Genomic DNA, 10,443 nt, shown 5'->3' with positions numbered 1-10,443 from the left:
TTATTACCCCCAATTTACAAGGAAGAAATGGAGGCTTCGACAGTTGAAGTGACCCACTCAAGATCAGATAGCCAGTAAGTACCAGGGCATGTGACCCCAAAGGTTCCTTCTCAGCCCCACACTGTGTAAGGAAAAGATCACCAGTAGATGCGAAGGGTGTGAAGTGAGTGGAGAGAGAGACAGTTCTGCAGTGTGAGGTGCTGAGAGGGCTGGAGACATTTGAGAGTGTGTCAAGATCTGATGCTGGAAAGGCAACTTTGCAGGGCCAGGTAAGGACATTCATTTCAGGATCATCTGTCCTGCAGACAGGAATGGAGATGAGAATGCACAGAGAGAAATACACCGTTAGGACACTAGAGGGCGCCCCTCACCCTAAATTCAGCCCGGAATTGTTCTATGGTTTCCTTTAGCCTTTGTCTGTTTAAAACCTGGCATTGAACAGAAGAGGAATATTAAAGCCCCAAGAGGCCAAGTTCCCTGGCCCAGTGTCATATAGAAATAAACAACAGAGCCTGAACCAGACCCCAGTTCTCTGCTTCAGCATCCATCAAGATTTGTCTCTGTCCATAATTGTCTTCAAGACCCTCTCTGCTCTGGGCCAGCTCTGGGCTCTAAAGATGCAGAGATGAATCAAACCTGGTCCCTGTCTCCAGGGTCTGATCTCCAAACTTTCCTGATCAAGTTTTCTATTAGTAAATTAGTAATGTTTCCTGTTAGTAAGACATTTTTGAGCACACACTCCCAACATATGTGTATTTATTTACTTATAAATGATATCCATGTAGTATATATATAATTGCATGAAAAGCTAACTCTTACTGAATATGTACAGTGCATTAGGTCCTGCTCTCAGTGCTTCATACATATTAACTCATTTAACCCTCACAAAACCCTTTGAGGGAGGGTGTAATACTGTCCTATATTACAGAATAGAAAACTGAGGTGCAGAGGTTTGGTAAAATAACAAAGCCATATGGCTAAAAAGTAGGCAGGCGAGCTTCAGAATAAAATGATATATGAAAAAAACACAAGTAAAAGTTTAAAATTTTCTTCCTAAACCCCAGCAGCTCATCTTGTGCACCCCTTTTTGGAGACCACTGCTCTGGGGGCTCCCAGACCTGTGAGGACTGGTACAGTGTGACCAGTACTTTGAGAAAGGGAAGTGCAGGAAGTTATGGGAACGCAGAGGCTGGGAAAGTCAGAAATGGCTTCTAGGGAAAGTGATGGCTAAACTAAATCGTAAAGGCTACATAGTAGTTCCCCAGAAGAAATAAATTGGGAGGAAGGAATAGCACGTGCAAAGGCCCAGAGTCAGGAGTGCATGGTGTCCTGAGAGCTGCAAGTAGTTTAGCAGGACTGAAGCACAGAGTGCCAAGGAGGTGGGTTCCCCTCCCAGTGTTGCTATGACGTTCAAACAAGGTGACAGATATGACTGTGCCTTCATGTTTTCATTAAGGGAATAGGCAATAGTCTGCTGCCTCCTGGGCAGCATCCCAGCTTTTTGGTCCTCACCTGCCAATTCCTCTATAACCCATATGGCAGAAGGGGTTGCTCTGCCCCTCGAAGATCTGGTTGAACTTGGCCTGCACCGCATTCCATAGCTTAGGGGTACTCAGAGCCTTTCTTTCCCACACTCTCCCACTTTATTTCCTCCAGGCTACAGGTTCCATGACCCCAACCCCCTCACCCTCATTCTCATGTGGGTTTCCATCAAAAAACAAAAAATTCAACTAAGCCAATCATTTCATGTAGCTAGTCAATTTACCGAGGATCTGGATGGACATCTTGAGTCACATCACATACCTCATGGCCACCTGCCATCCCCCAACTTTTCTCACTCAGCCTCCAGAGCCTCCCCAAAGCCTATGTTCCCAAAGCCACCAGTCGATCCATCCTCCCTATACACACAGCACCCCCACCTCCCAGAAGTTCAGTTCCGTCTCACTAACACATACCCACTGTCTCCCTGCCAGGCTGGCTTTCCTTTCCTATCCTATCCCCACCCTCCAGCATACTTGTACTCACTCTAGCCCAACCCAGCTTGCCCCAGCCTTCTCCCCAACTGAGCCCAGAAGTCGTCCTTTCTTTCATCTTCCTTTGGCCACACACAATAGTCTCCTCTGCGGAGCAGCCAGGCCAGTCTATGGTAGCGGGGCAGCTGGTGGCGGGAGACAGGCTCCAGGAAGACCAGCAGTAGCTTTGGGGGGCAGGGAGCGGCCAGCAGGAGGGAGGTGGCCAGGTGGAGCTCCAGGCGGCAGCGTGGGGTACGCAGAGCCCTGCGACTCAGCACACAGAGCATGACCCGGCTGCTGGCCATGCTGTCTGCCACATTATCAGCCACATCCTTGCCTGGCTCAAAATCCCGCTCAGGGAGGCAGAGGCGCAGCCCCTGGCTGCCCTCCAAAGTAGGCAGCAGCTCCTGCAACACCCAGGCCTGGTCTTGCCTACAGTGGGACACAAAGACGTCATAGAGGAACCTCTTGCCCTCACCCTTCCGACCCCTCAGATCTTGAAGCCAAGCCCTGAACAAGGCCTGGAGATAGAGGATCCAGGAGTTCCTGGCTTCTTGTAGGAGGGGCAAAGAGATCAGCAGAAACAGCAGGGCAGAGCTGCCCAAAAAGAGTTCTAACCCCAAAGTGTTGGGGCAGTGACTCCAGAGAAAGGGGAAGAGGGGATTCCTGCGGTGGCCCCCAGCTTCCGGCTGGCACAGCTGGTGTCGTTCTATATGCACGTATGTTCTGGGGGACTGCTCGAGCCAGGGCCCCACCCAGGCATTGGCACACTGGCAGGCCAAGGACGAACTCAGAACGTACATGTACTGTGGCATCTGTGGACTGTGGTCCTGGAGACTGCCATCCAGCACGAGGCCTGCTTCCCTGTCTAGCATTAAGATCTGGAGACTTCCCAGGCCCTGGAAAGCAACAGCAGATAGTGTCTCCAACCCTGTTTGGACCAGATGCAGCACCTGGAGCCTGGGCAGCTCACCCACCAGCTCCTCGAGCCTCACTGGGCGGGGCCGCGCTCGGGACTGCAGTTTCTGCAGCTTCAGCTCCTGTAGGTTGGGCAGCCCAGTGATGCAGCATGGCCTGGGGCTGCGCCCATCCCCCTCCACCCTCAGATACTGGAGCCTGGGGAGCTGCCAGAGGAAGAAGCTGGAGGTGTCCTGGGAGCAGAGGGCCTCCAAGCTATTACCAAGCAAGGAGAGTTGGTGAAGGGCAGGGAAGATCTTGGTGACATTCTGGGTCTCTAGCTGCAGCCCCCAGCCATTTAGAGTCAGGGTCTGCAAGACTGGAAAGAGAGGAGAAGCCAGCTTCCAAAGCTTCCTGCCTGGCACTGCTTGAAGCTCCAAGCTAGTCAGCCTCATGGGCAGGGACAGAGCTACCCCAGAAGGGCCAGTGGGGAACTGCAGCCTCAGGTCCTGCAGACTCTCTGGCCCCAGAAGTCCCAGGCTGAGCTCAGCACAATGCGGGTATTCAGCAGGTTTAGGGTGGTCAGTGCAGGCAGAGGAACCCACCAGCCCTCGCCCAGGGCCACCAGTGGATTGTTACCCAAGTTCAACATCTCCAGCCTCCTTAAGCCCTGGAATACCTGGCCCTCCAGCCAAACCAGCTGGTTTCCATTAAGTAGCAGCTCCCGCAGGTGGGGCAAACAGGAGAAGGTGGCTGGGGGCAGGCTCTGCAGCCCATTTCTGGACAGATCCAGGAAACGCAGTCCTGGCACAGCCCCTGTCCCATTCATGCACAGCATGGCACTGCTCAGTTGGTTGGCAGCCAGGTTCAGTCTCTGAAGCCGGGGCAGGGCAGCCAGGAAACCTGGTGGCAGGTCCGTCAGGCCACTATTCGAAAGACGCAAGTTCTTTAGGCTTCGGCAGGAAGCCAGGGCCTCCAGAGCTATGTGCCTTATCCGTGTCCATCCCAAATTCAGCTCTTGCAGCTCAAAGTGGGCAACTGTCCCAGCGGGCAGCTCGGCCATGTCAGTGTGCATCACAGACAGGGCATCCAGCCCCTGCAGGCCCAGTCCCATCAGTGCAGCTGCCTTCATCTTTGTGTGGTGCAGTTTCAGAGTCCCCAGTTGGAGGCCCTGGAGGGCTCCAGGACTGACCATCTTCAGCTGCCTGTTTAATGACAAGTCCAGCAGGTCCAGAGTCCAAGCATTGCCAGAGGAGGAACCAAGCACCAGGTCTGGGAAGATGTCAGCCAGCTTCCCCACATTCTGAAGGCAACTCCAATTGATTCTGAGCAGCCGTAGACTGGGAGGCAACCGGACACCTGAGTTCCCATCTAGGCAAATGCCCCAGAAAGCTAGGTACTGGAGGGAGGTCAGGCTGCCAAAGGCATCAGGGGGTAGGAAGAGGTCATCTGAAGGGCCTTGTGTGAAAGACAGTTGCTGCAGCTGTCCTAAGCCCCTGAAGACTCCTGGAAGGATATGGGTGAGACACAGTTTCAGCCCCAAGGCCTTGAGGCCAGGGAAGTGGGAGAAGGCATCGGTGGGCAGAACTGAAATGGAACCAGTGAGACAGAGCCCCTCCACACTCTGTGGCACAACATCTAAGGCCCGTGTCAAGTTGGTCACCCCGGTGCATTCTGTAAGGAGCTGCAGCAGGCTGGTGTTGAAGCCACATAGGAAGAAATGGGAGACCAGATGCAGCCTGGAGCCTTCTGTCACTAAGCAGTTGGAAATGGTCCAGCCCACGGTCAGAGGAAGAGACAGGAGCAGACCAGACAGCAGCAAATGTCTTCCCATCTCAGCACCACGTCTGGTCTATAGACAAGCAAAATGAGAGCCTCAGTCTCTCTGCTCCCCTCCCTTTTCCAGAGAGGAACCCAGACCCCTTCCTCCCCATTCACACACATACACAATACTCACAGCACTGACAGGATCCACAGCCCCCAGGGTACCCAGGAGCGTCAGTGCTTCCAGACTGTAGGGCTGCTGGGCGGGTGGGACCAGGCTAGGAGATGCTTAGAGTGCAGGACCCAAGGGTCAGGGAAAGGCAGAAGTACTCCTGTGGAAGGAAGGACCCAGGTCTCACTTCTCTGTTGTGAGGAAACAAGTATTTCTGAGCACTAGGTTTGGGGCCAAAAGTCCAGGATCCCTCTCTGCCATTGTCCTGAGCCGTGCACCTCACCTCTCTGGGCCTGGCTCTCGCCCGCAGGCATCCGCTAAGCCCCAGCTTGGAGGGGCGAGGGGCCCGGCTGCCCTCCGCGGTCCCAGCGAGCCGCGGACACCCAAGCGGGAGACGGTTGCCGTTGTGACACAGATCACACGGGGTGTACAGCAGAGAACCCCGTCGAGTCACACTTCAGTACAGGCTTAAACTAGCCCGAAGCATGGGCTTAAAAGCAAGTGTTGAAATTCTCAAGGCGACCCACCAATAGCTGCTGCCCCAGTATGTTCGGTACAGTCTGAAAGCGTGTTTCTCTCTCCTTGGTCCAGCACCGTCAGGGGCGAGTTCCCCGTGTGTGTTTTAGATTTTGCCATATAAATGAGCAAAGCGGTACCCGTATTCGCCTCTCCTCTTGAGTTCGACTTTGTAATCGCCCTCTAGGTATACTGGAATCGGACGACCGTTTTCTATCTCTAGACTCCGAGGAAGAAGGTTTTCCATTTGTACCAGTTCTGGGCCTGGTTCTCAGATCCATTTCTCTCCTTCCTCTTCCTCTGCTCCCGATCGCAGGTAAGCTGATGCCTGCAAGTTATATTTTCTGCCTCTGTGTGAAGCTGAGGGCAGGAGAAAGGAGAAGCCAGGACATGCCTTCTCCCCCCTCTCGGCTTTGGCAGCACCTCCAACGGCAGCTGCAGCTCCTCCATGGCCCCAGCTCCTACAGGGCAAGCCTGCCGTAGTTCTGGCTTCCACTGCTTGACCTTGGGCCCTGGGCTCCAGTACCTACCTCTTGCCTTTGTTCCTGCCTCTGCAAGAAATTCAAGATTCTTCGACCACAGTCATAAAAGGTCCTTAGCTTTTAGGTGGACACTTGAGCCAAGTAATTAGGGTATGAGCTCGAAGTCTCTGTGCCCATTTTACTGTCTGTCACATGGCCGCTCAGCTTCTTAGAGCTTTGCTTTCAGTGGGCACCTCATTCCAGGTGACTAGAAGTTTTTATTCGATTGACTGTTTAACCATTGTCTGTCTGTCTGTCAGAGTCCCATTGCTTAAAACTGAATGTTCACTGCCCTGGGTCCCAACCAGCCCAAATAACCAATCCTTAGATTCCTCCCCAGGGTCTAATTTTTTGCAACAGAAACTGGCTCAGGCTGATCAGAGCAGACAAGGAACTTACAATGAGAATTTTATGTAGCTCACAGACTCTTCAAGGGGGCTTGAGAACCAGAGCCATAGAACCGGAACACACGGTCAAAGAGTAACACCCCAAATCATGCTGCAGAACTGGTCCAGTTAGGGAACACCACCTCTGCTGCTGTCGGGGCCACCCTGCACTGCCAGTCCCCCAGAAATTAGATGCTGGAGCTGCGGCCCCCATGACCCCATTACCTCAAATGGACTCTGCTTGGTCCCTGCTTTTTACATATGTCACTGTGTTATGATTCAAAGCCAGAGTTATCCGGTTGGTAAATACTAGTCCATGGGTCTACACTGTAGTTCAAGGAGGGTTTAGAATGTAAGCCTCTCGGTTATTTTATCCCCTGTAGGGAGAAGCAGACTCTACCTCCCTGTTGGTGGGTGAAGGAAACACAGGCAAAGGCTCAGATGCTGGACAGACAAAAAGATGATATATATCCACTTCTCTGAATGAAGCTCACTGAGTGCTTGGTAAGTGCCTAGAATTCTGCAGTCAGGGGAGAATGCGTCTTGCACAGCCGTGATATCTTTTTCTGTGTTAAGGAACCTCCATTTTTATAACCTCTGGACTTGTCTTCACCCCTTCAAGCCTCCTCGGGGAAGAAGTAGAACTTGCATTATTTATGAGTCTAGGAAGGAACATGCGGTGTGGAGGTCTGTGCCTTCCTCTTTCCTTTCCCTCTGGGAGCACACATTTTGATCTGCTTCATGCACCCAGTTTTGTAAGAACAGACCTCACATGGGGAAATTTTTGCATGTTTTCTGCACTGTCTGCAACTGGATGCACAAAGCTAATTTGGGTTCACTTTTTGGAAGCCCATCTGAAGCTCTAAGCCAAGGTCTCTAAGACATGTAAGCTCTGCAGAAGTAAAGATGAAAGTTTATTCTTTGGCAAATGTATCAATTGGTTCACAGTCAGGATGAAAAGGAGCCCCCTCGACCCTCTAACATTTATTCGTGTTTCCCAGCTAAATGTGACTGAGTCTCTGCCCTTGGAGGGCTCTGGGTCTCATGGGAGAGGGATACATAACAGACCATTATAGCACAGTAGGACTCCTCAGTCCGTGTTCGATTGTGTCATTGCCTAGGACATAATCCAGAGCATCTAAGCAAAGAATGCAAAACTAGAGACTTTACCTTTATGGTGACTGTCCACCTGGCTTTTACTTATTTAAAAGTGAGAAAAGTGGAATTTGCAGTCAGGTAGAAAGGAAGAAGACACTGGAATGGGACTGCCTCAGTTTCCCTTCATTTTGGTAACCAAGAGGTTAGTTTGCTTTACCCCAATTCCCCAAGTGGGGGGAATTAGGAAACCCTGGGGTTCCTGCCCCTGTCTCTTTCCTTTCCCCAGTCGTTCAGGGACCTCAGAGACTTATAGACTGCCCGAGCTAGAAAGGCCCTCTGAGTTTATCTAATCCAACACCTTCCCTTTCAGATCGGGGAAACTGAGACCCAGAGAGAGGAAAGCGTCTTTCCTGAGCCAAGCAGAGGGCAGATGGCAAAGCTGGGATCGGAACCCAGGATCATAGTCAGGCCCAGTGGGGGTGGAGCATTGGTGGCAACAAGCAGCCTCCACTTCCGACCATAGGAAGTACACAGAAGCTCTTAGATCCCAGGGAACCCCTCCTGGCATCCTTCTGGCCCACTGCACCCCACACACATTCAGGAGACAGAGGTCTCACCATCCCCTCCCTGGGCTGTGATGTGAGGAGCCTATGGAAGGAACTGAAGTCAGAACAATTCTCATGTTGTGGTCTGGCCAGGTCTGCCCAGAGAAGTGCTCTGGGAAGAAAATAACTGAGGAACCAGTTTTGCAAATAAATAAAGGAACAAATGAAATAAAATAGATGCCTTTGCTCTGGTCAGGGGGCCACTTTCTGGGGGGGCTTTCTTCTTTCTTTCTCTATGCACCCATCTCTCCTGCCTCCATGCTCCCCACACTTTCTCATGATCCCCTGTTTCCACCACCCCCTTTCCCCCCCCAAACCCAGTGATCACCTTCTCTGTGAGTTGTTAACTGGTCAGCAAATAATAATCTTTAATCAAACAAGGTATCAGTGATTTCATTGCACAACGGTATTTGGGTACAGCGCTAGAATTCTCAGTAAAAAGCAGAAGCATTTGACCCACAGCCCCACCACCAACAAAAGCAATGGTTTTGATTGCCTGAGTTTGTCTCATTTCTAGATGTCCCAGCATTAAACATTTTTCATACAACTCCCATTTCTTACACCTTCGTATGTACCAGGCATTCTGAGAAGTGCTTTAAACAGTGTAAGCCCAGAAATGTTTTATTCCCCAGAATCCCTTTTTTGGCTACCCAGAATTTCTTCTCATGATAAAACTAACATTTGAGAACAGGCTATGTGTTAGACATATGCTCTCTTCACTGTAATGACCCAGTTTTTGTGTGTCCCCCTCACCACACACGCTCTCCAGATGAAGAACTGTGGCCCAAGGAAGCTCAGTGGGTCCCCGAAGTCGCTAGTTTCTTCCTCTGTGAAAGGTTCTTCCTCTGTGAAAGGTGAGAATGTCCTGTTACTTCCCCATTTGGGCTTCCAGGGGGCAGCTGAGGCTTGACTGTTTCTTTCTTGTTATTGCCTCTGTGGCTTTGGGGTTTCACTGAGGCACAGAATAAATGGGGGTCCAGCCAGGGGCGGCGGGCAGAGTTCCCCGCAGCCCTGCAGCAGCAGCAGCCCCTCTGGGGAAGTGAAAGGGGCCCCCGCCAACAGTGGCCTGGGCTTCTCTGTGGCCTTTGTTGAGGTTCTTTTTATGATGAGGAACAGAAATCAACTCAGACTCCCCCAGGCACAATCTGTTGGGAGAACGTGGAGGCGGGGGGTCTCCTGGACCCCTGCGTCAGTTGGGCCTGGGGAAGGACTGACACCTGGGAGCAGAGCAGTCAAGGACCAGCCTGTCACTCGTGTCTCCCACCAGTGCTTCAACTTTCCCCTCTGTGCGGAACCGTCTCCGCTTCTACGTCCTCAAGGCTGACTGTGGCCAGGCCAACGTGGCGGATGCACAAGACCCACCCCTCCCTGCTCTAGTCACGCGCACTCCCCCCCACCCACTCCCACCACCCTCCACCCGCCACCTCTGCTCCAGGTCCCCGCTTCCCTGCTGGCTTTGATGCTCCTTCCCCACCCCCATCAGGGAGCCACTGAGGGAGCTGGGAGGGAAGGAGAAGCCAGCATCTTCCTTCCTTGGGGACTTCTGAGAAATCCCTTTCCATATGGTTCCCGGCTCTGTTGCGACCTTGCTGGGATGCTCTGCTTGGGGGGTGAATGGGTTTCTCCACAGTCCTGGGGAGAAGCAAAATGTTCTCTTGCTCAGGGTAGCAGCTGTTACATCCCCAAAAAGGGCTTGCAGCTTAGGCTGTTAGGAGCCATTTGGTCCTGGTATCTCAGTGTCCCCTTTCCTTTTGACCTACAGATTTTATCACTTAGACTGCCTTTTTTTAAAAACAGTGTGTACAAAGCCTGTTAGATATTCGCTCTATTCCTTCATTCACGCCACAGCTGTTCTGAGCTGGGCACAAGGTACAGAGGCCAAGGAGGCAGAGTCTCTGCCCTTGGGGGGCTCATGGTAGGTGGGGAGACAAACCCACGAAGAGAGGAGTGACCTGGATGCCCCTTGTTTCTCCTGCTAGCGGACCACACTTCCCTTTAATGCATGTGCAGTGATAATCTGAAGCCTCAGTCTCCAAGACTTCAGGAAATCCTCCCACCAGGTTTCCTTTCCCAAGGACCTCTGAAAATTCTTTCATGTCCTACTTATTTGTGGTTATCACTTGTCGCCTCTGTCCGGATCCCTGGCCTGGACCTCCGCAGGGCCTGCCCTCCCTGGACTCCTTCTGCCCATAGCACTTTGTCTAACAAAGTCGGGTTCCCGGGGAGCCCCAGGCTTCAGTCTCTCCTCTGCACTCTCTCCCTAGGTGATCTCATTGGTTTCATGGCTTTTAAATACTATCTACCTGCCAATGACTTTACAAATGTCTATCACCACCCCTGACATCTCCCCCAGGCTCCAGGCTCTTATATCCAACTGCCTGTTTGTTATCATCACATGGAGGCCAGGTAAGCGATTGAAAACTAAGCCCAAACTCCTGATTCCCTGCCCTACTGTGCACGCCCCAACCGCTC

General features: G+C 52.1%; 1 protein-coding gene and 1 long non-coding RNA gene across 2 annotated transcripts; one reads left to right on the top strand and one right to left on the bottom strand.

Annotated features, from left to right (window-relative positions):
* Positions 1-2,026: 2,026 nt before the first annotated feature.
* LOC107542447 (toll-like receptor 12) lies at positions 2,027-4,743 on the bottom strand. The gene is given in 2 exon segments (XM_016219764.2): positions 2,027-3,432; positions 3,435-4,743. Coding segments are annotated over 2 exon segments (2,715 nt in total).
* An 872-nt stretch (positions 4,744-5,615) lies between these two features.
* On the top strand, positions 5,616-8,812 carry LOC107542441 (uncharacterized). Its single transcript, XR_001603713.2, has 3 exons — positions 5,616-5,677; positions 6,652-6,772; positions 8,741-8,812. It is a non-coding gene; the product is annotated as an uncharacterized LOC107542441 (long non-coding RNA).
* Positions 8,813-10,443: the final 1,631 nt, after the last annotated feature.

The sequence above is a fragment of the Miniopterus natalensis genome, chromosome 9 (genome assembly GCF_054644295.1).
Source record: "Miniopterus natalensis isolate mMinNat1 chromosome 9, mMinNat1.hap1, whole genome shotgun sequence".
Lineage (NCBI taxonomy): Eukaryota > Metazoa > Chordata > Mammalia > Chiroptera > Miniopteridae > Miniopterus > Miniopterus natalensis.
The sequence above is the reverse complement of the archived record's forward strand: the minus strand, read 5'-3'. Positions and strand labels throughout refer to the sequence as shown.